Below are 24,926 nucleotides of genomic sequence, written 5' to 3'. Positions count from 1 at the left end.
ACCATAAATTAAGTCAATTGAGATGGATGGATGCTTGAGACGGTGAGGGGGGGTAGGGCGTAGGTACGACCACAGGAGGACCGGGGTTTGTTGGATTGTGGTAACATCAGGAGAGGGGGGGGGGGGGAAAGGGGTCCCGGTCAGTTGGTCAGTATACCTATGAGGTTGGTGCCCTTCTCTCTGGTAGCGATCAACACTTTGCTGGCCTTGTTGCTCCTCACAGGACCTGGCTGGGCAATCACCACCATCCCTGTGGCTGCCTCCACCACCACCTGGACACACACACACACACACACACACACACAGAGACACACACACACTTCAGTGGTCTGCCGTTGTCGTCGGCTTCTCCCATCCCTCAGTGCCTTTAGAGGTCAGGGTAAATGGGAACCGTTCTTGTACAGTGTCATCCTATAAGGTATAAACGCGGCGCCCCAATGCACGTCTCATGGTCGCACGGAATATCAATGCTGGTTGTGTTGGTGTGGTCTGTGAATATCAATGACCGGGATGACATTTCAAGTCTCCATGTTCTATGCCAACCGAAAAAAATAAATGCCAATCAGTGCGCCGTGACATGCTTAATGACATGCTTATTGTACACACACAGACACACACACCTTGACCTACGGCAATAAATCGGACTAAAAGTCCTTTTACATTGTCCATTTTATCTCACGTCAATACAATAATTACTAACCACAGTCGAATCGGACACGTACGACTCAATTTCAGTTCTGCGAATAAGGGACAATCATTTCATTTGCATCAAGGTTGAATTGTTTCGGTTTTAGCAAGAAAATGAATCTGTTGAGCAATTCACATCAGGTAACTTTGTCATGTCACCATGGTAAAGGTATATGTTGTAGGAAATTGTGCATAAGTGCAACCTGTTTAAGCTTCTCAACACACAGGCCTCCTATTGCATCAATCGTGGTAAACCACATTTATAGGCCTATAATTATTTATATCTGTTATATTATCACATAATATATATTTATCGTTAATCTAGATTGCTTCGGCACTTCAAGCCAATGTTTACTGGCATTGCTGTGAGTGAATATAGGTCGCTTTTCATAAAATGAAGGTGCAGTTGTATGGCAACAAAAACTAAGTCTCCAAAACATGGGTGTATTAAAGAATACACAACAGTAAAACAACACTATATTTAATCCTCTTAATACAGAGAACATGTCGGTGAAATGACGGAGCACAAACTCGTCTTCAAGGCTCGGTTAAATAGTCCATTTGTCATCTTCACCAGCGCGATTATCATTTGGGATAGCCTCATATTTGCGTCACGGCTGATAGTAAATAGTTTTGAAGCGACAATTTAGGGGTTTTCACATCTTTAATCACTACGCGTCTGGTCTAAAAGGACCTTAAGAGCGAGTAATTAGGTCTACACACTATCTGCATATAGATGGTTCTGTGTCAAACTTGTTTTTGACAGTAAAGGCTCCTTGAAGGATTTATACATCAGGGTAGCGGAACGCCTTTCCAGGGACGGCAAAGCGCACAGCAGAGCAGCCAGAAACCCCCACCGCAGTGTCCTCTGCCACATCACAACGGGCAGAAACAAACAACACCCTGCCCCTTGAAGCTCATTCATCACAGCAAGCAAACAGCAGAGCCCGTGGCCCTGCGCTCTGATATGATGGGGCGGGGAGGGGGATGTGGAGACCGTACCTCTCTGTAGGTGTGGAGGCCGCCGGGGACCTCGTAGTACACGGTGGCCACGCCCGAGTCTCTGGCCACGGCCGTGCCCGACTGAGGGTCCACCTCGAGGACCCCGCTGGCTGAGGAGCTCCACGTGCCCAGTGACCCTGAGAAAAGAAAGAAAGAAAGAAAGAAAGAGAGAGAGAAAGAGAGAGAGAGAGAGAGAGAAAAATGGTAAACAAACGGTTTAAATGGCTCTTTCTTCAAGTGGCCTCTCAAAGAGCTTTGGAATGAGTGCCACATATTTACACAAAAGGAAGATGAAGAGAAATATTTTATTTATTTATATATACACACACACACACACACACACACAATATGAAGTAAAAACATTTTTCTTCCTTCCATTTTTCTTTTTTCTTTTTTTTTTTATTGAAAAGAAAATTTATATAAAAAAAATATTATCAGAAAAATAAAATAATACTGGTTCTAGCTTTCCAATTGCCTGTGATTCATGCCATATAACCATCCCACTTAGAAAACACAGAACTAGAGAACATTGGCCTCCCTCTGCCACTCCCACTGTATCCCCTCTTCCTCCTACCTTCTGGGCTGGTGAGCTGGGTGGCGAAGCACACCACGTCGCCCACCACCAGCGCCTGCGCCTCCGGGGGCCCGATGGCGTGCGCCACGGGCAGCGGGAGGTAGTCGGCCACGCCCATCTGCTCCCGGTCCCACACGGCCAGCAGGGTGAGGCCCACGTTCACCGTCCGCACCGTCAGGGTGTTGTTGGCCGGGCCGGCGCCCACCTGCACCAGGTCATCCCTGTGGGGGACCAGGTGACGCAGAGGCCCCCGTTAACAGTGGCTCTGGAGGGATGACCCCCCCAGTAGAGGGGGTTCCCTCGCTCCCCTTGGGCTTGTGCTTCAGAGGGCCAAGGGGAGAGACTAGAAGGTTAAGGAACTCATTCATCCCTGTGGCCATGGTTGTCTATTGGATGCCTCGTTTGGTTTGTCTTGTGTACTGTACGATGTAAGCGGTTCTGTATTCTGCGTGTTCCTATCGAGTTGTAAAACCAATTTCCCTTCAGGGGCAAACATATTTTTGAACTTGAACGCATATATAAAATAAGTGCCAGTCACCAAGGACCCTGGTTACACTGTAATGGGACGGCAGTGTTGATGCTGAAGAGCAACCTTGAGATGCTCAACAAAAATGGAAAAACTTGAAGTTTCTGTGACTTTGATTTAGTTTGGCAGTGGTTGGTATTGAACACGATCTTGAGTCATTTCAGTGTCACAAGACTCGGTGAGTGTTAATTCTGGTCTGGTAATGCCCCCAGTGTAGAGATATTTATTTATTTTTTGTTGAGATATTTTTTGGTCTAGAAGTAACAAGGCCAACCGGGTAATTTATTTCCCAGAGTACTCTCTGTTTCTATATCCCCCAGTGGTACAGGGTCACTATTAAGCCCAACACACAGGTTAACCGTTTTCTCAAACACGACTGCCGTTGCCAACGGACTCCTCGTGGGACAACCCAGGACTCCCATTACAGGGCTTCCCACTCCCCAGCTCCCACCGCTCTCATTTAGTTACTTTTCCCCTTAAAATGGTCAGCAGTCGCCTGCTGGGGTATGAGGTAATGCAATCCATTAATTGGGCAGCGCTGATGAAGGTTTATCCCCACAACCCCACTACGCCCTCCCCTTCCATTGCCGAAGTAGTCACTTAGTTTAGCTCACTCAGGTGGAAACAACCGCCGTGTGGAATGAGGCAGTCTATCCCAGATTAATGTTGTTCCACCCGCGCTTCTCCCATCCCGACAGTAAACCCTGAGGAGCCGAGCGGCGGTGGGGCCGGGCACCATATCGTGACGCACGTCGAACACATAGATCGATATTTGAATGCTAATTAGCTCACTTTGTAGTGGGGGTGGGGTGGGGGGGGGGGGAGTGACAAGTTGCATATTCTACTGAATAGGGTTGAGTCAAGTCTACTCAAAAGCACCGGGTTAAATTAGGTTTGGCTTCCGTACGATGTTCGTCCGAGAGCAGGCGCATTCCGAATCAGGCGTGTATGAAATCTTAATTTGACCAGCAGCAGTCGGGGGGGGGGGGGGGGGGGGGGGGTTTGCGAGCTGTCAGGACTTGTTTGTCAGGGTTTGAGATAGTGTCGAGGCATTAGATGAAGCAGGCCTGGGTGAGCTTGCACTAAGGAGAGCACTCAGAAATCAGGAGAGGCCTTGTACACCGAGACAGATAGAGATGCATCGATAGATATATATATATATATCTATATATCTATATCTATATATATCTATATCTATATCTATATCTCTATCTATCTATCTATCTATCTATCTATAGGACAACAAGATAATAGCGGTGCAACCTTGGAGCACTAATCAAACCACTCTCTCGCTCTCCAAAGCTCCATCTCTTTCACTATTGCTCCATTACCATTTTTACTACCTACCCGGAAAGCGGGGTTCACTTATTCAAATGGGTTCCTTGTAATTAGGTACGGGATTCCTCCACACAATACGGTGGGTCGAAATAAATCCATTAATTAATTACTTAAAGGACAATTCCGGTATTTTGAACATTGAGCCCCCTTTCTGGTTTGTTTAGGATGAAATAGAGTGGGTGACACCGAAATTTGAACTATTAGTCCTTTCTCGGGTATTTGGCTCATTTTGAATCGCTCCTGCCTGCTTCACAATGGTTGTCTGTGTGCATACACCAACCTGTCAACCCAGCAACCCTAAACGTTCGTTTTCAAAAATGTGCAAGTAACCGAGTGGTTAGTGGCATTCGTGAAGTTTTAAAAAAAATTATCGGCGCAACATATGGTTTCTGTCGTCTTTTATTGCACATTTATCGCCAGTTGATTTCAGTTGGAAGACTAATTACTGCTCGCTGATATTACTCCGCCGAACCGGAAAGGTGGGCTGTTTACGTTGGTTAGAAGTCTTGTACCGTGACTTGACCACCTCGGATTAGGGAAAATGACTGAAAATGGAATATGAAAAGTGGCTTCTGGAGGACGCACTCGATTTTGATTTTGACGGCAGAGGATATCGGTTTGAACCTGAATACACCCAAGAGGAGCTACGGGAGATGGAGGCTAGGGCTACGGAGGCGCCTGAAGCTCCGGCTGAAGCGGTCCCCAGGATCACGGGAAATTGGTGGTGTGCCTGTGGGAAGTGCAGGCAGATGCCGACGGAGCACGAAAGTAGGTGCTGCACGGAGTGGGACCTTGTCGTCACAGCTGGTATGGCCAACCTCAATGTAACCATCGTAACGCAGCGAGCGGAAGTTTATATGCGGTTGTGAGGTATCTGAAAAAATAGTTCCAATTAGCAACAAACACGGATGGAAACCATATATTGCGCCGATATTTTTTTTTAAAACTTCACGAATGCCACTAACCACTCGGTTACTTGCACATTTTTGAAAACTAACGTTTAGGGTTGCTGGGTTGAAAGGTTGGTGTATGCACACAGACAACCATTGTGAAGCAGGCAGGAGCGATTCAAAATGAGCCAAATACCCGAGAAAGGACTAAAAGTTCAAATTTCGGTGTCACCCACTCTATTTCATCCTAAACAAACCAGAAAGGGGGCTCAATGTTCAAAATACCGGAATTGTCCTTTAATTGAATTAAGCAAAGCAAAGCAAAAAGCTTTTCCCATTCCCTCGTTTCACGAAGCCCTGTCTTGCAGGGTTCTGATTGTGTTTTGTTGTGCTTTTTTCTTTGGTGAAGAGAGGGGGGGGGGGGGGGGGGGGGTGGGGGGATGGGAGGTGGGGCGTACCGGTTGGTGGAGAAGGTGAGCATGGAGCTGGAGCAGTGCATGGTCTCGCCGGTGTTTGCGTGGAAGTGGACGGTGAAGGTGAGCGCCATGCCCAGGGGGATGGCGGTCGGCGTCTCCCGGGACCACGTATGCAGCGCCGGGCTGGTGCTGAAGCGCACGTAGGAGACGGGCAGCACCTGGGGAAATCAACCAGAGACCAGACGCGTTTGGTGGGGCTGTCGACGGGGGGCGGGCGGGGTCGTTTACGGCAGAGCCACAGCCCTAGAGGCCGTGGCTCTCAGCATTAGCCTGGCTAACGGATGAAGGACATCAATAACTGTGTACACTAAAGAAGAAACACAATTAAATGCTGCATTCTCCGGCGGTGGCCAGGCGCCGCTGACCTTGAGGGCGAGGATCAGGGTTTGATTGACACCGAAGGCCTCCTGGGAGGTGACCAGCAGGGAGGAGGAGCCCGTGAGGGAGCCTGAGGAGAGGGAGCCCTTATCGTCCACCTGCGCCACCACCGCCTGGTCAGGGCACTCCAGCATCCTGTAGGACAGGCCGCTCACGCCGTCCCTGGTTGCCGCGGGAGATCAGGAACACACACAGAAACAAAAAGATGACTGACAGGCGACATTCTGTTAGGCTACAAAAGGTGTTCAAAAAGGAGCATAAGAGGTTTGCTTCAGCGTAGACGTGATTTAAGCACTATGGGGTGGGGAGAAACAACGATTTTTGTGAGTATCTGGATTCTTCGGTCCTCCATTACTTGTATTGTCAGGATGACTCAAAATCATATTTTCTTCTGCAACAAAAAAGCACGGCAAAAATAGCAATCGCAATTTTGACATCTTTATTTACAGCTTGGAAATACAAATCATATCGTCATTTAATAACCAATCACCTGTTCGTCTGGAGTTTGAGGAATGAGTTGGGAGCCATCAGTATTTCCTCTCCCTTCACTTGTGGATTAACCATGTGCAGTTTGTCATAGACCTGGATCACAGACAGAAAAAGTCCAAACCCTTATTACTATTGTTAGCATGGGGGGGTTCTCTTCTACTGCGGTAGCAGAGAGAATTAATTCACGTCTCGTCTCAATCTAAATCTCCATTTCTTATCACGCCCAGTTTGCCATGACTCAAGCTGCTACCACTCTTCCACGCTAGCGGGCCGACATCTTTACTGCCGTTACCGAGGAGGCCTTTGGCACCGGGAGAGTAATGGAGAGCCCCCAGCCATTTGTCCCTGTGTGAACCCTAGAATGCGAATTGAACTGCCATGGGCGATGGCAGTGGGCCTTACCTGGATCTGCACCTCGTCACTCAGCTCCTGTGCTCCCCCGGCCAGCTGTCCGGTGGTGGGGTCGGTGACTCTGAGCACCACCTTGAGGCCGGTGCGGCCCCTGGTTCTGCCCGTCACACTCATGGCAAAGTTGTGCTCGGCAGCCAGGTGGATGTTGGCCTGGCGGAGGTGTTGGGGATGTCATAAGGCATTACAAGGATGACGAATATGGTGGCAGTGAATTAAATCAAAGCCAACAGGGAAGTGAGAAAAAGTGATGCGATTTTGCTTTTCATCACATTGTGCACAGATCACATCATTATTTTACCCCCCGAAATAATCCAATCTGATAAAGGATGGATTGAAGGGACGGCAGAGACAAAAATAGAAAACTGCTGATCGGCAAGACCTGTAATTGGCCGCATATGGAGCCATGTGACACTGGAGCCTGCAGACGGAAGAAGTGTAATTTGGCCCACCCCCCCGCAACTGAAGTCGTACCTCGCTGTGGCGTGATTGGACGTCCAGGATGTCTCTCTTGGTGGTGGACCAGTGGAAAAGGAGGCCAGGCAGCGTGTTGCCAAAGGAGAAGGGTGTCTGACTGGTGGTGAGACCCATCACATACACGGGCATCTGGGGAAGGACACGGGACACGGCGACAGCCCGTTAGGACACCTCATGATGGCTGCGGTGAAGAGCAAAACATTAGAATCCCCTTCAATCGTACCTGAGCCCCGGACTTCATCCTGGTAATGGGGGCCCGGATCCTAATGGCTCTTAATTGCACCACTTCAACCTCCACTCGATCCTAAAAGATAAACCGCAGAGCTTCATTAATCCTGAAAAATGACAGCGCCACTCCATCCGACTGCAAGGACAGAAATAGGACGAAAGAGGAACCGCCACACAGCGCGGGGACGGGTCTACCTGGGAGACCACGATCAGCTTCCCGGTCTCTGTGTCCACAGCCTGGACTAGCCCGGTCACCGTGACGTTCCCCACGGTGAGGCCCTTGACGTGGCCGATCCCCCCCACGGAGGCGATCTCCTCGTTGGCCATGGAGAAGATGATGTTGGACTGGGGCTGGGGCCCGCCCTCGGAAGTGATCTGCAGCACAACACACATGGGTCAACGGGGCTGGATTGCTTGAGGAGGGGGGGGAAAGAAGGAGACAATATAAATAGAAAAATGAGCAGCGAGGAGCTGGCCGTTTCTACTCATTATCTCTTATTAATGCCTGCTCTGATCATTCACTGCAAGCGAGTCTAGTTTTTAATCATGGGAGGGAGGCGGGTTATTAACGTTAATCAACACTCAAAGACAGGAAATGGACCTGAAACGATGGGCTCAGCGTGCGTGTGTGTGTGGATGCCGGGGATTGTGTGATGATATGCGTGTGTGGGGGGAGAGAGCGAGAGCGAGCAAGAGAGAGAGCGAGCACGAGAGAGCACGAGAGAGAGAGAGCACGAGAGAGAGAGAGAGAGCACGAGATAGAGAGAGAGAGCACGAGAGAGAGAGAGAAAAAGCCAGTTATTTAGGCAGACCCGAGAGCTCTGATAATTCAGAGCGTGAACGGAGATGTCCAGAGTGAGAGCTGGATGCGTTACCCCCCAGCGCACAATAACAGCCAATTTAGTAGAGACACACTGCGCTGACAGCCCGCTCAGACACAGCGCTGGGGGGGAGGCAGACACCGGCTGTTCCAAGACAAAGCTGGGGAGCATCCGCGCAAACGGCTACCTGCATCATGGCTCCAATTAACAAAGTCATCTTTCTCGGGATGAGCTTGAATGGCGGGAACACCTGAAATGTGGGAAAGAAATAGGGAAAATTGATTCTGTGAAATATAAACATTCAGCATGAGTGAAGACGATTTGAAGCAGACAATTGAAAAGTCGGAAGTCGAAAAGTCGAAAAGTCGATACCTCGATCTGCTGAGGGGCGGATGCAATTTTCCTGCCATTTTTATCCACCACCACAGCGGAGACAGTGGTCTGGCCGATGGAGAGCCCCTTCACCAGGAAGACGGCCGTGTCTCTCTCAGACACCTCGGCTCTGAGGAGAGGAACAGGCTCACATGTGTACACAGAACGCTGGACCAAGTAAAAAGAGTATAGAAAGACAACTTTCTTTCAGAGAAGAAGAAAGAAATGAAAGAAATGCTAAAATATAGTTTGTTTTCTTTGTTCTTTAAAGGAAGAAAGCAAATGATTGTTCTTAAGAAAAAACATTATGCATGGCAGTTTAATTTAACTAAATGAATGACTAGATGCAAAAGCAATTAATCAATAGTTCCAGCCTTTTGTTCTAAAAACCTTCCAGCGATTCCCATGCGGAGGAGTGTTTCCTGTGACTTACTGCAGGGACACGATGCCGGAGGCCGCCTTGAGTTTCAGATTCATGAAGTTGAAATATTTAGCAGGAAACGGCTTCTTGTCGTCATCCAGCACCCGCACGTGGGCTCTCACAGATTTACCGATCTCCACCTGGAAAACAGCGGACAAGAGTTCGGACGACCATCTAACACTCAATGGTAACAGGGCTGTGGGTAGGATTGAATACCTGATTTCTGAGTAGAATTTATGAACTGCATAGTTATCGGCCAGCTATTAGCCAGTGAAAAGCTGCTGTCAGAATTAATTTTTTATTTGTCTGCGCCTGCCTCCTTATGAGCAATTTCGATTTTAGAACACTTCTGGCTCATTTGTTACATATGAGGCCAGCCTTTCCCTGATCGGTCCGGGGAATCCAACTTGCCTGTCAATCGCAGTTGTGTGAAATACAATCATTCTCAATTGGTGGAGAAACCTAAGCTAAGGTTGAATAACAAAGATTGTGGCTAATTGCAAATACATTCATCTAGATCGGCTGGATGACGTTGATGGGATGTGCAAAAGCACACTTGAATAAACACCAGAGATTTAGCTTATGACGTAGCTGCCGCCCGAGCATTCGAGGGGTTCTGATACCGGGGACAGTCCCGTGGAAGCGGCCCCTGGTACCACACTGACCTTGTCCACCACACGCACGTACACCTCCAGGATGTCAGACACGTGCACAGCGGCCGTGGCGGGCGCTGGGAAGGCCAGGCAGAGGTCGTGCACCATCACCTTCACTGTGCCGGCGCTCACCGGGACCACCTGAACACACACACACACACACACATCGGGGTCATCATCATCCAGAATAGTGCTGTCGTTCTGAGTCACGTGGTTTTCTGTGCGTCTGTCTGCCTACCTGGGCCGTTCCCACCGCGCCTTGGAACGTCACCTCCGCCACGCCTTTGAGGCTGGTGTTGACAAAGAAGTGACCGGAGCCCTCGCGCAAGGACAGGTCCGCCTGCGACACACACACATACACCATCATCAGACAGGCTTAAAGATACAGGGGCTTTCCGCTCAAACAACCACAAGAGTGGAATGCTCACTCGCGATAATAATAATATTCATATGAAGCCACTGGTGACGTCATAGGGCTGAACACTGAACACACTAACAGCCTTTATAATCCTCTTACAAGGCTAACTGGCAGCTGTTTAACGCCCATAGCTGCTGCATGCAGCTCATGTTTCAGGCAAGATTAACTTTAAAGCTGGGGTAGGCAATTTGTTTGAGAGGCATTTCTTGTCATATTAGTTGAAATTGTCTTTAGACTATAAATCTCATGATTATTTACCTTATCTGGTCTTACACAAGGCTAGGCAGACCTATTGGTGAAGTTATCCACGTGCTTTTTGGGAGGGGCCGCGGAGGGAGGTGTGAAGGGAGGGGTGTTGGATACTTTCAAAGGGTAGTTTACTCAGGCTGGTTTCTCTATATTGCCTGCCTTAGCTTTGAGTAGGATATGTCAGGTTAGACAGCGTCTGAATGCTAACCAAAAGGTTAACCAGGCCTAAATAAAACACTAATAAAGGGATAAGAACAAAGTTAATCCTAGGCACTCACCCGCACGTCAGGGTGGTTATATATAGTGACTGCACTGGGCGTAATCGTCACATCTTCAACCAATAGGAGGTCCAGTGTGGCTGAAACAGGGGTCAAGGGGTCATACTGTAGGGAAGAGAAGATGATGGAAAGGTTAAGCTGGTGCCTTTGGCTACAGATCAAAATTAATTGCAAACCGACATTCACAAACCTGCTTGGAAATGAAAAGAACAGTCAATCGTCTTAACAGAGTGACAGAGTTAAAATAAATGCATATCTGCTGCTGGTTCAACATCAACATCCCCTCAGCAGGACAGCCAGAAAACCTTGGGGCTCCGCTGAAAATGCTGCATTGCGTTACGATCAGCGTCACCTCATCTCACCGTTAAACGTGCCCCACGGGGAACGTCCCAAACACTTTCTTTGTACACGGAAAACAATCAATGTTCAAAGAACGATGTCAGAATTTTCTGAGGGATAGTGGTGAGGTGACGCCAGCGTTCGCCATCATGAACTGAAGCCATTTGTGGGGGCAGCATTTCCCAGCCGAAATGAAAATAATAATGATATTCGTGAAACACGATGCTTATCGCTATGGTGAAGCTGAGCAGAACGACCGGTTCTCTGAGACGGCATCTAGGATCATATGGTTCTTAATGGGAGTTGGGGATTCTTCTAACGCCGGATCTCCGTTCACGCTCTGATTTGTCTCTGCAAATCCTTTGAGATGCGTTGCTTCTCCTCACCGGACTGAGAGCCTTTGCAGCGTCTAGGTGTGGTGGTTGGTAACCCAGAGCGTTGACGGTGATGCCGGCGATCCCAGTCTGGTGGTGGACCAGCACCGTTTGACGACCTACCACGACAGATGCAGAAAACACTGGAGTTCATATAAGGTTGCAAAAACAGGAAAAGGACTGGAAATCAGTCGACCCTGTTGTCCACAATCTCCGTACATATCATCCCACGGGTGACTGTCATGGTCCTCACACTGCAAAGATTGAACAGACCGACCAACCGGAGACAGACCGGGGAATGGCCCTATATATTCCAGGTTTACCGTGAAGCTTCATTTGGCTGTGGCCGTCCTCAGACAGCAGCAGCTCCATGGGCATGCTGGGTTCGATGCTGGCCAGGTTGAATTTGGTCGACTCCCACTCTATCCTCAGAGAGCTGAAGTTGTCAAACCTCCTTCCCTGGCGGTCGAAAGCGGCCAGGTCCAGAACTGGGTTGTGGTAATTTGAGACAGGCACCTGAGGATAGAGTAGTAGGGTAAATAACAAATAAATAAATATGTTTGTTAACTAATGTCGACATAACAGATTTTTTTTACCCTGCCTCAACTAATAAATATTGCAATCAATTTATTTTTCACAAATAAATGGCATTTGGATCAATCACGGTTAAGACCAGTAACAGACAAACCCGTACCACTTGTTTGTTCTGCTGCAGCAGGGGACAGGTGAGGTCAAGCTGGGCGCTGGTGTACACAGGCACCAAGGTGAGGCGAGACGGCGGGGCGCACACAAACTTGACCACCGCAGGCTCCACAGCAGGGAAGGGATTGGTGAGACTGGGCTGGTTCCCGACCGACAGCTCCAAAACCTTCAAGGAACGGAGGGAAATGTCCATCAGAGAGCATCCTACCGTCCTAATATGCTAATATTGTGGGTTACCACGGGGACATAACATGGTAGCCAGGTGTGTGTGAAGGCACTGCAGATTAGGGGAGATGGAAACATTACATTGTTTTCAATGTTAAGCCTAGGTTGGTTCACCACAGAAAACATTATACAACATTGTTTTAAATGTCAATGGTAAACTTACAAGTCCCCTTGTCGTCAGAGAGAAAAATACTTTGGCCAACTTGTTAAACAGCTAACCGACGATAACAGCAAATAAATAGAGGTTCATTACATGTTGTCTTTCACAGCACAAGATTGTGAACGGGTGAATGTACAGCACCAATGTAGAGGTTGGAGCCCAGAGTCGTGCGGTTCTGTGTGAGCCGTGCTTTACCATTTGCAGTCAACAGTATTCCGATTTTAATTTCAGATTTGCCACTCTATGCTGCGCAGCGCCTCAAGCGTGACCCTGGGCATTGAACTGCTGCTGGCAGACAACTCGGGGCTCTCTGCATGGCTGCCCAGGGAGCCGGCAGGGGATCACATCACAACAAATGACCCCGACTCGAGACATCAACACAAATACTGAGAAACGTTGGAACTAAAGGAGGGAAAACCAAATGAATGCCTACTTAGGGACAATCTACGACTAGGTGGGCCGTTATCAACGAATACTGTACTACGAACCCCACTTTGCAGACCTAGAGAACAGCACACCTAGGGGTTGATGAACCCTGTTTATGCAACAGCCACTTACGGACCGTTGCACTATAATACGTATACAGTATTAGGGATCGACCGATATATCGGTCGGCCGATATTATCGGCCGATATTCGCGTTTTTTACGTGTATCGGTATCGGCCGATACGCGGCCGATTTTCGCCGATTTTTTTTTTATTTTTTTTTTATTTTTTTTTTTTATTTTTTTTTTTACTCACCTGTTTTTACTATTTGTTAAATATAGTTTTTTATATTGAAGTTCAATAAATGTTCCTTTTTTTTAATTGAGGCTTGTAACATTTGTTATCAGTGTAATTTTTATGATTGAGGGAGCAAAAAAAAAAAAAAAAAAAAGTAGTATCGGCTCTAAATATCGGTATCGGCGTATCGGCGTATCGGCTAAGGCTGATGAAAAAATATCGGTATCGTATCGGCCCTAAAAAATCTGTATCGGTCGATCCCTATACAGTATATACACTATGATTCATTATTAGAAGCGATTCCGTCTCAAAATATAACACATTTAGCTCACACTATTTGGCCAAATGGAAGCTAATCTGAAGAGGTGAGGTGGAGTACTGTGGAGCTCACCTGCTCCCCCAGGGCCCTGCAGGTCGCCCTGACCCAGTGGGGGTTGTGGTTGTGGGACGGGGGTCCGGCCACAGACAGGCTCACGCTGTCGTCGTCCTCCGCTCTCAAGTTGCGGAAGAACTTGGAGGGCTCCAGGAGCCAGGGTTTGGGCCCGCCGTCGAAGCGCATGTCTTTGGACGAGCCCAGGGTCACCAGGGCCAGCGAAACGGGGTCAACCGCCTGTTAAACCACAGGACGATTAGCACTTTAAGAGGTTGAAGAGAAAGCGAGGATTTCAAAGAGGCCACGACTGGGGAACATTTGAGCAGAGGTAGACTCTGTCCAGGCATTGGGATTTGGGTCACGATGAAGCTGCCGGTGGAAGAGTAGGTGGAACAAAGCAAAAGCAATTGGTTGTTTGATTAAGGAAGGCTGCAGATGTCCCCAAACGAAGAAGAACAGTCAAAAATAACAACAAAAAGTGATAACACAACAAAATAAAACACTTTACTTTAAGCACAACCATCTGGGGAACAATTTCAAAAAAGAACAGCTGAAGTGTGATTGCATCACCTACCCCCATAAAAACCTCTTTATTATATAAATGTTCAATATTACCAAACCAGACAAATTCTGGGGAAAGTGTGATGCATATTCATAATTAAAACTGAATTGCAAAGGGGGATATTATTGCTGCGCTATGCCTGGACTAAGGGCTCTGTGTGTGTGTGTCTGTGTGTGTCTGTGTGTGTGTGTGTGTGTGTGTGTGTGTGTGTGTGTGTGTGTGTGTGTGTGTGTGTGTGTGTGTGTGTGTGTGTGTGTGTGTGTGTGAGAAGGACTAATTGCTGCTTGGGGCCAAAGAGAGAAAACCCAATGGATGAAGATACCAACAGACTGCACACGCCATTTGTAAATATTACACCCTGCAGTTGCCTACCCGTTCACAATGAATGTCAAGGTACCACATTAATTAACTCCCCCACGGCCCTAAGGAAAAACCAGCATATGGATTATAAAGAAAACTCTGAAATAAGCTCTTAGACAAATATCCATGTACAATTGGCCATGCAACAATATAAAACCTTTATGAAAAAATAGAACATGCAAAAAGTTATATTTTTTATTTTCCTGTATATAGTTTTACGGATCATATATTTTGATTTTAATGTTTTTATTAAAAACAAACAGTGGAGAAGAGAAGGATCAACCATTCCAATGTACTTCTACTTGTTATAGAGGGCAAAGGAAAACGCTATCAGTGCATCGCTCTATAGGAGGCGGTGGAGAGGAGTGAGGCGGGGGACTTAATGGGGCTGGGACTCACTCTGAGCGGCAGGTAGGCAGCGACCGTGATCTTGGCGCTGAGATGGACGTTGCCGTGGGTGTAGCTGACTGTCAGGACGGTGTAGCCCGTGGCCAGGCCCTTCATCCTCACCCCACTGCAGTGGCCCTGGCCCGGAGCCAGCCGGCCTGCAGCCGCAACGGAGCGGAGGACAGGTTTGAACAGAAGTGAGGGGGGAAGACAAGGGGAAAGACAAGCAATGATAGGCAGTGAAAAGTGCTATATCACTGCAACGGTATCGCCGCGTGGTCCCGTCAATGGGGGCGAGCTTGCGTCCTTTTGTCCATTGCTTACAAGGATCGTTTCCCTGCAGCTCCATTGCTGCAGGGAAAATGGCTGGGGGAATTGACAATACTTCAGTCCTTGAATCAACCTCAAAGGTCATTTCTATTGAAACATTGGCGAGGACAACAACACAAAAAACGTATCCTTTCCAAATGGAGACAGAAAAATCAATCAGAGGATTGCCTTGGGAAATATTATGATATTATATATTTTGTCGTCCCCATTCTGTGCAAAGGGTACATAGTGTGATTGGTATACACGATATGCTCATCCTATCCGTCTGGAGGCTCACCCTCCAGCAGCTCAAAGACGCCGTGGTTCTCGTCCTCCACCTGCAGGTCAAAGTGCGAGCAGTCGCTCAGCATGACCCTCTCCCCCGAGGCCACCTCGCCCCCCTCGCCCAGCAGGCCGAAGATCCGCAAGGGCAGCTCCAGCACGTTGCCCACCCTGGCCTCCACCGGACACGGAGAGAAATCCATGGCCACGGGCTCCACCACATACACCTGGAGGAAGACATGGGGACAAAGTGGCGTGGAGGGGGGGAAGAAACGGCGACGTCACAAGCAAGTCAACGATACACAATGTTACACCCCAATAGTGTTGATTTGTTCATGCAATTTGGATCCCCGATGTCCGCGGCCTTTCGGTCGGCAAAACCCCAACCCTGCTCCTATAAGAGCCGTGTCTGAGTTCAGTGCAACACACTTGGGGATAAAAGCGCCCGCAGTGCTTAGAATGGTTCAAGGGATTGATAAATTACATTCACCACCAGATTAAATTTGATTACCAAGTACAGAAAAGTTAGAGAAGGAATGTGTTCTACATTGTGCAACTGGCCCCACAGTGCAGCGGCCGTTGAGTACAGCCAACATCAGTCCCATTATCGGTATAGAAAACACAGGAAGGTCTGTCGCTGCTCTCCCCCCTTCAGCCATTACCATCATACGTTCGAGCGTGTCCGATCGGAGCTCACCTTCATCTGACCGTAGTGCAGGTGGTTGCGCATGTCGTGAGCGTACACTGCACTGACGCCGATGTCGCTGACGGTCGTCATCACCCCTTTAACCGTCACCGTGGCAACAGCCGTGTTGGATGAGGACCAGCTGAAATTGCCGCTGCCACCCGCAGCCTTGAACAAATGTAGGTTTGGAGACCATGTTTACTGCCACGTCGTAGGGAACAATTACCACAAGTACTCGCATTATGCCAGTCAATGTCCTTTTTCAATTCGAGGTATAGAAATGGTAGAGTTGATTGGGCGGAGGTAATAGTAATTGTTATATCATTATTTTTCAGCTTGCTTGCAAAATCATGTTTCCCTAAACACCTCCACAACTCACAGCAGGAAGATTATTTTGTCACACTGCAACACGGCACACGAGGCTGATTACCTGTATTGTATACTGGTATGAGCCGACCTTAGGCTGCCATGGAAACGTCAGAATTCTGGGACTGAGAACTATGGGATTATAGATTTCAACATCCTGTTCATTGTGAACTGGGTTGACAAGTGCATGAACCCCTCCCCTCTGAAAGAAAGGGAGAACACAACACATATGCAGCACTCAAATCAGCCTTTTTTTTTTACTTGTGAAGGAAAGTTTATATATTTAAATATATAAATAATCAAACTCACTTGATCCACGACGGAGCGGAGCGTAGCATCTATGAGGGTTTGGCCATCTCTCTGTGCTTTGATGCGGTGGTACGATCCATTTAGGGAAGACTCCACAACTTCAAAGTACTCCCCAGGAAATACAGTTTCAATGCGAACATTCTGCACAAACCGACAAATGGAGAAGGAATAAAATATAAAGGCTTACATCTTTCCAGAATTATTTTGCTGAAGACGGAGCCGTAAGCCACTAAACCTTGATAACAACGTTGTCAAAGACTGGGCAAAGTCATTAGCCCATTAATTCATATATTTTTCATTAATTTAAGACTATACTTGAATATGCATCAGATATTTTTGCATGCATCAGAAAATGTTTTAGGATAATGCATTAACTGCACATTCACATGCACATTCATACCCAGATATTCAGAGTGCATGGAAATTAGGCACGCTGCACACCTTATTAACAGACGGGATGTGGGACATACTTACATCAGAGAGGTAGATCTTATTCCCAGACTTGTCGTATACTTCAACAACAATATCATACACCCTGCCTGTTTCCAGAACCCAACTTTCCCCTGGGTGAATCTTAAAACCTACAAGGGGAAATAAAGAAATTGAGACAAAACCGAAACTAATCAAAACAGTACAGGCCCACAATATGTCTCTATTCTCTGGACCAATGAAGAGGGTTCGAGGCAATAAAACAAACCTAAGTAGCCGGGTTCAACGACGTAGAGGGTGCTGTTGGGCAGGCGTGCCACTCCTTGCATGCGAAGACCTAAACAGTTTTGGTTAGGGAAAAGCCAAGCTAGCAACACTTTCCCCAGACACAACAACCCATTAATCACAATCCAGAAAGGACTCCTGCGATACTGAAGGCCCTATTACATCCCAGGCCGACAGTGCTCAGCAATAAAGACGAGCACCGTGGAGGGGAGGGAGAGATGAGAATGGCAATAATTAATAATAAGCCACACAGCAGTTCATTCGTCGCAATTCTATCTACTCGAAAAATACACCACGACAAATTGCAGGTTTATTAGGATGCCGCTGTATTTTAGAAGACCAGAGAATTTAACATAACTAGAGTTTCCGCACGCGGTTGCGCGTGCTCAACCTCTAGTTGTAATTACACCCATAGCAATAATGTGGAAACCCCAGTTGATAACGTAACAAATTTCTGAGCGCATAATATAATAACATTTTGCCAATAATGTTACAACGTATTACATTTTGGTTCACTATTATATAATTTGGCAAGCATAATAAATTCCCCATTACGTTAGGGCTGGGTAATAATTTGCGATAAAACTCACGTCAATTACGACGATAAGCATTATACATAAATGCTCGATATTAAAAAAATAAAAAAAATAATAAGTTCCGATATGGATTTACCTGACAGCCAATCACACAGCAGAAATAAACCTCTACAAACATTTGAGATTGTTGCCTCGCTGCCAAAGGAGTTTTATGTGATAGTCACTCACAGATCTTTTAGTTTTAAACACATTATTTTATGTAGCATTATATCTGGTTTTACAATGTTTACATTTTGCACTTACGTAAGCACTACGTAGTTCATATTTTATATATTTAAAGTTTAGTTTACGTGCCAGGGCCTTTGTTCATCCACTTTTTTACTTTTTATGTATTGGTTGTGCCTCTACAAGATTTAAAATGTTTTCTGAAGCCCTGCTAAAGGAGTTTAATGTGAAAGAAGTCAGGGCTTTTATTTTTATTTACAATAGGTCACAACAAGGCAAGCTAGGTTATATTGTCCTGTTGGGGGCAGATAAATATTTATAGTTAAATGTTTAGATTTAAATGTGATTAATTGTTCCCTTATCACAAATATGGTAAAAAAAAAAAGTGTATGGTTGAACTAATGAACACACTGGTTTCTTCAGGCTTCAGCAATATCAAATTAATAATATATCGTGATTAATATCGATATCGAAAAAAGAATCGTGATAATTTTTGCAATATCACCCAGCCCTAGAGAGTGATATTAAGTTTGAGCAACAAAGTGTCAAGACATTTCGGGAGGCTCAAGGAGGAGGGTAATATTACGAGCAGAAAGTGTTGTCTTGTGGTGGACTCTATAGACATAATTCACCATACTGTGTTATTTACATGTTTTCGTTCTGTGTTATAGGGACGCTGTCTATTTAAGATCACGTGACTTGTGTTGATATGCCGGTCGGCGCAATATTTGAATTGTTTTTTTGAAATATGAACGACCTGCCGTTACTTGCCTGCCGAGAAATTGTCAATATCAATATCGCAAGACATTGCAGGATGCGGGATCGATATTGCTGTTGTCTTTCAACGCGCGCTTGAGTGCATGCATGTGTGTGTGGTTTGTGTATGCGGTGTCCTGCACTGCCTTTTACTTGAAACGTCTGTGTCAGCGCGTGTATGTGTGTTTGTGCGCGGCTGCGCGCGTGTGTGTATACGGTGTGTATGTGCGTGCATGCTGTGTGTGTGTGAGCTGCAGGCTGCTTGAAACATGCGCACTGACCAACTTGAGTGACCTGTGCGACAGTCCTGCTATTATATAGTAGTAAGATGATGTCTTAGATGGGCCTTGCAGGCGTCCAACTGTGATGAACAGCATTTTCCAGAAGGATACTCTTGTGATCGAGGACCACGTTGACATGTCCGAGCTGGAGGCCGGTGACCGTGGAGCTGGTGGGGTCCAGGCTGGCCACAGATAGCTCTTGGGTCGTCGTCCCCCCAACCACGCTGTTCTGCAGGTGGAGTTCGTACTGATCACAGGGCATGGAGAGCTCTGGAGGAGTGGCAGATCGGTCAACGTAAAGTTAGAAACACAGCCAGACTTCAAGATGACACTTCCAGCCCTACAAAGTAGGGATGTGAATAACTTTCATGGTCGAAAAATCGATGGGTGGTATGAACGAATAATCGATTATTCGATGTGTGCCGACATTCAAAAAGGCTGCCATTGATCATCGGCAAGAAATTAATATCTTAAACGCAAAAAAACAACTACCTGCTAAGTAGTTCCAGTCATATTGTCCGTTTAGCCTTCAAAACGAGAGCTGGTCAATTGTGAAAAATGAATTAAACTCTAATCAGAAAACGCGGTTATATGCTATAGACCCTATAGTATCTGTGGTATAAAGGCTGGGACGAATTTCAAATTATAAATATGTACAATGCATAACGTCAGCTGTCTGGCTCATAGCTGAGCGGACTAGAATACCTCCTGTTGCCAAGTCGTAGCTAAGGTCCATTCTATTTACTGGAGGAGTCATCAACGTTTCCGTTTCATAACAACCTTACGGGAGGCTAATGATTGTTCCAGGTATTAGTCAAAGTGTAAAACGCATGAAAATATAAATGAATGGCCTTATTTTCTTTGGCAAGTGACCATGGTGAAAGCGGAATAATGCCCTTCGAGGTGTATCCCTTACTTATGCTTTAGTATATTGTTTTTCTGAACATGATTAATAATGATAAAAAAAAACTAATAGTGCTACAGAACCAACATTAGTGCCGTCCATTACTTCTTGTTTATTTGAATGAGAAAAATGTTAACGGTACAAATGTTAAAAATCGGCTTTGACCCTCAGGAACGAATAATCGAATATTCTGACCCATCCCTACTACAAAGGCTGCTTGTATTGCAGATTTTGTATAGATATATTCAGCTCATATCAATAGGCGGATATATGAATGAAGCTGCAGTAATTATATCATCATTCAAAAGTTGGTGTCGACAAAGAATTGTCTTTTCTTTTTAATTGAAAAAATGTAATCCAAAAATGTTCTGCATATTAAAAATGCATTGCCTTATCACTAATTCATACATATTATAATTGTTTTTCACGTGATGACACCATTTTTTTACGATGATCAACCTCCTGCAGAGAATCCTAACTGGCACATAGTCATAACCGACGACCCAGAATAACTAACTAACCACAAACTGCTTATCAACCGCACAACACAGGAAGTAAACAGAGGGTCGCCGCAACCCAACCAGGGGATGGGGCTTCCTTTAGATGGAATGAGGAGGGCCTATGATCTGGCCCAGAGTGGGGTCGGACCTGTGATCTTGCCCTGCCGGATCTTCTGGACCTTGTACTTGATGGAGGTGCCTGCCAGCAGGTAGACGTCATGAGCAGGACTCAGCAGGATGTTCTCTAGTATCAGCAGTTTCACCTCTGCAGCACCTACATCCTGTAGCACGGGTACCATGGCAACAGAACTGAAACACCACGTCGACAGACAAAGACCCTTCCATCTAGTTGTTATTCATTCAACTACAAAATAAAAACCTCCACCTCTTTCATAACTTTCCATCTTCCATTTAATCAAAAATGGAAAGTGTTTATGGCCATATACACCTTATATTAGAAGCTGTCGTGGACATTTTCCACTTGAATAACGAAGGTTTGGCCATCTTATCTTTAATAAGATGGCCAAACCGTCGTTATTCAAGTGAAAGTTGGTCTTCTGGGAATGTTTTCCCTTGAGACCAGTAACATGGAGACAAGCCGACACTGCTCGGAGCAGACATGTGCCGACAGCTAAGACAACCCCACTGTGGTCAGTGAACAGCTCATTGACATCCACATACCAGGGGGCTGGCAATTACTACAGAGCCTGCACAGTTCCATTCCAGCTTAAGCCTTCCTAAAAATAGACAATAAATACCAATTCCTGTGGAGTATCAAAGGGCCCTCTTGTGAGTTGTCAGATTTTCAAAGCAAAGGAATATATTTTATTCATCAGCTTACCTTGTATAGAGACTCTTGAATCTTGGCTTTTAATTTGGCGTGCCCGGTTTTCAGTCCAGACACCAAAATAATGTCTCCCTGTTTCCCGGCGCGCTCCATCTCAGTGATATACCCTGGAGGTGTGTACGTGGACTCAGAGAATTTAAGGACCCTTGGGAAGGAAACAGGAAAAGATTAAAGAAAAATAAGGAAATGGGAGTGGGCACTCAATTCGGTCTGCTAAGGATGAAACAGACAGCTAGAGTAATTCCCCACTGGACATAAAAGGAGGGGAAACATTGAGCATAAACAAACATTAGGATGGCAAAATTCATTCATCTTCGACATTGTGCTTTGGAGATGATGAACTAATAGGACATCGGGCTGAAATATGAACACTTCTTACCGCAAGGAGTTGTAAGAGTCAGAGTATCCATCCACATCTGCATCTTTGACTATTGTCCAGTCAAACACAAGCCCTGCAAGAGTGCTGAAAGTGTTCCCTAAATACAAATAAGTACAGGAGTTGCAATTAGGACAATGTTGCTCAAATTAAGACATTAAAATAGATGGACATTAGAGGATAAAAAACATGCAGCGTCAAACCTAGGGAAACATGTTATGTACTTTAGCCTTTACCTCAACTGATATCTGTATCTAAACTGTTATCTGATAATGTACATGATGACTAATATACTTATTACTGAAGATCCCATGTAGCTTAATATGAGCCACCCCTTATTCTGATTCCAAGGAAACCCAAAGAAACCAAAAACTGATAGCCATCGTTTGTTCATTCCCTCTAACTCACCATGCTAAACTGTTAATGTTGAGAGTACTTGGTAGCTAAATCAATCAAATCAGAAAATGCAAGCTCTGGAGTCATAAAAAGAACTGGTTAACGGCTTTTTGGAGCCCAGAGAATGCGCTGCAGCTTTGTGCAGAAAAAACAGGAACAGGATGAACCACTCCAGCACCGCCGGGGGGAGCGAGAAAAAACGTGCTACAGGCAGGCCTCACTCATCGTGTAGCAAAGTCTCTGGCGGGCTAAGAAAACACGCCAAATCAGAGGAGTGCTACTATTGTATCTTTAGGCGCTGCTGTTAGAGTGCACAGAAACCGTTAGACGGCAAACGTCTCACTTTGAGACATACAATTCAACTCAACTCAACGATCAAACAAGTGAGGTGTTGACACCATACCCTCAGAGTCGCGGGCGTGGATCTTCAGCTCCAGCGGCGAGTCCTCCAGGTGCAGTTCTCTGGTGGTCGACGAGATCTTGATCTCACTGATGATGTCCACGATCGCATCACAGCGCAATACCTGCCCGGTCACTGTCAACAGGAGCACAGACGTGAGGGATATGCTGCATAACGATTACCTAATGTTAACACTTACATGATGTAAAGGACGGCAATTACAAGGGTTTAAGCTGGTTCTAAAAGCCCTGTTAGCTTTCATTTGATAAAGAGTACATGCTTTATTCTGTTGTTTTATGTATTTGAATTATTTGAGAGGAATAATTGAGAAGTATCTAAGATGACATTTGTGTTTTATGATCACCAGATAACAACATACAAGAGCTGAGGCTATATTTGACAAAACAAGCTAAACATTGCCAATAGATGACAAGATTTAGGGCATTTCACAATCGCAGAAAAAATAAAGGAACGATGTATCATTTCAACACATCTCCATTAAGAAATAAGCCTTTGTTAGTTATTCAATAGTATTACTTTTTTAAATGAAATAAATTGATTTTCTTTACATCACTTCATACATGTACGTGTTCTCTTTATTTACCAACATCCTCGGCCAGTATTATGCTGGTCAGTCTGGAAGGCTGAGTGGAGAAGGCCTGGAGCACTGCACTCCGGGAACAATCTCTGCTGCTGTCTCCATTGATCGCCTTAATGCTTGCCACCTCTGGTCTAGTGGAGGACCTAGAATAGAATTGCCACAAATACTAGTTGGTTACTATCACATATTCATGTGAAATTCACACTGCATTCAAGTTAAAAGAAAAAAGGTGAAGGCTGGTAAATCAAGACAAAGATAACTTGAATTGACTGACAGAAGGATGTATTCACGTTCCCAGTTATTTTGGAAGACAATAAGCTCAAAACATGGTAATTGTTCAAGAAAGAATTAATATAACATGTGCGATCAATGCTAACATTATTAGATATGTAACTTCCTGTATGTGTGAGTTTCTACATGTGCAGGCTTTCTTCATGTGCTTCCTACTCACCATCTGTAGCAACCTTGCGTTGCTTCTAATGTGAAGTTTATTCTGGTACTTCGGGCAAGCGGCAACAATACTTTGGGAATATTTAATTTCGAGGCAGAGATGACATAAATAACTGAAAGTAATACGCTGAAAAACACTGACGACTTTAAGGAAGGGTTAGCCATGGTTGCTTCGGACAACACAACACTTGACAGTCAACCACATGCAGCAGTCCCAAACGGGCACTAACTAACCAGCGTGGACTGTCTTCTACTCAGCTTCCTACTTTAACTACCCATCAGCTATGGTTTCAAACAGGGAGCTCAGTCCGTAAGGTAGGCGTCTACAGAACGGCTCTCTTAACGCCACAATAGCTGGAGGCGAACACACGTTGTCATGAGTTAGTTTCAGTTCATTACAGAACCTGGAGCAAGCACATCACATGTAACGTTGTCTTTGCTTAAAGTTCGTCCGTCGCCGCTTTGAGTCTCTTCAATAATACTGGCGAAAACATGCCATTGAATTGTATTTTAATTTTCGTGTCTTAATTTCCATACACAATATTAGCTATATCTCCTAAAATGATGCACGTTTGAAGTAATACCCGCCATTATCAATTGTAGGAGTTCCAATGTGCGCTGTGCATGCTGGGACCGATCATACGTCAGTAGAGCAGGCGAAGACACCGGGTTTGACGCTCTTTCTTAAAGGAACAGGTGACTCTTATTTTATATAGACAGGGGCTAATGTGCCATTCTATCTGCAATAATGAAATAGACTAATGTAGAATATAATAGAGTAGAAACCACATTATACTATCCATGTACAGTATTTTATTAGCCTTGAGGCAAACACTGTGGTGTTCTACAGGGACGAATATGGATACATGGAAAGCAATATTTGTTGGATCAAAGTGATAACACTGCCATTAGTGTAATAGTGTATGTTAAACGATATGATATGGTCGGTTCTCAATTATGTTTTTTTACCTATGGACTACCCACGGAACTTTTTTCAATTAGATAATAAAAACATCTTCAGCTTCTATACACATTTTCCCCTCTAGGTGTCACTGAAAACTACTTTTATATCATCTATTTATATTCGAAATGTTGTTAAT

At 45.7% G+C, this 24,926-nt stretch overlaps 1 protein-coding gene across 1 annotated transcript in view; it reads right to left on the bottom strand.

Annotated features, from left to right (window-relative positions):
• Window positions 1-24,447, bottom strand: part of nup210 (nucleoporin 210) — a 31,075-nt gene extending 6,628 nt beyond the window's left edge. Inside the window, exons 1-34 of the mRNA XM_030355594.1 lie at window positions 23,828-24,447; window positions 23,380-23,519; window positions 22,779-22,910; window positions 21,983-22,079; window positions 21,598-21,748; window positions 20,905-21,037; window positions 19,464-19,622; window positions 17,538-17,606; window positions 17,315-17,421; window positions 16,841-16,981; window positions 16,596-16,733; window positions 16,178-16,333; window positions 15,497-15,707; window positions 14,902-15,047; window positions 13,599-13,817; window positions 12,093-12,266; window positions 11,722-11,914; window positions 11,411-11,517; window positions 10,686-10,790; window positions 9,979-10,080; window positions 9,753-9,881; window positions 9,100-9,227; window positions 8,667-8,796; window positions 8,482-8,544; window positions 7,669-7,848; window positions 7,469-7,549; window positions 7,243-7,374; window positions 6,763-6,921; window positions 6,362-6,453; window positions 5,859-6,033; window positions 5,476-5,651; window positions 2,264-2,484; window positions 1,690-1,826; window positions 158-272 (exon numbers count right to left, since the gene is read on the bottom strand). Coding sequence (XP_030211454.1) covers window positions 158-272; window positions 1,690-1,826; window positions 2,264-2,484; window positions 5,476-5,651; window positions 5,859-6,033; window positions 6,362-6,453; window positions 6,763-6,921; window positions 7,243-7,374; window positions 7,469-7,549; window positions 7,669-7,848; window positions 8,482-8,544; window positions 8,667-8,796; window positions 9,100-9,227; window positions 9,753-9,881; window positions 9,979-10,080; window positions 10,686-10,790; window positions 11,411-11,517; window positions 11,722-11,914; window positions 12,093-12,266; window positions 13,599-13,817; window positions 14,902-15,047; window positions 15,497-15,707; window positions 16,178-16,333; window positions 16,596-16,733; window positions 16,841-16,981; window positions 17,315-17,421; window positions 17,538-17,606; window positions 19,464-19,622; window positions 20,905-21,037; window positions 21,598-21,748; window positions 21,983-22,079; window positions 22,779-22,910; window positions 23,380-23,519; window positions 23,828-23,991 — 4,762 coding nt within the window. The 5' untranslated portion in view covers window positions 23,992-24,447. The remainder of the gene's footprint in view (window positions 1-157; window positions 273-1,689; window positions 1,827-2,263; window positions 2,485-5,475; window positions 5,652-5,858; window positions 6,034-6,361; window positions 6,454-6,762; window positions 6,922-7,242; window positions 7,375-7,468; window positions 7,550-7,668; window positions 7,849-8,481; window positions 8,545-8,666; window positions 8,797-9,099; window positions 9,228-9,752; window positions 9,882-9,978; window positions 10,081-10,685; window positions 10,791-11,410; window positions 11,518-11,721; window positions 11,915-12,092; window positions 12,267-13,598; window positions 13,818-14,901; window positions 15,048-15,496; window positions 15,708-16,177; window positions 16,334-16,595; window positions 16,734-16,840; window positions 16,982-17,314; window positions 17,422-17,537; window positions 17,607-19,463; window positions 19,623-20,904; window positions 21,038-21,597; window positions 21,749-21,982; window positions 22,080-22,778; window positions 22,911-23,379; window positions 23,520-23,827) is intronic.
• Window positions 24,448-24,926: the final 479 nt, after the last annotated feature.

The sequence above is a fragment of the Gadus morhua genome, chromosome 1 (assembly GCF_902167405.1).
Source record: "Gadus morhua chromosome 1, gadMor3.0, whole genome shotgun sequence".
Taxonomy (NCBI): Eukaryota; Metazoa; Chordata; class Actinopteri; order Gadiformes; family Gadidae; genus Gadus; species Gadus morhua.
Note: the sequence above shows the minus strand (reverse complement) of the source record. Positions and strands in the feature narration are given on the sequence as shown.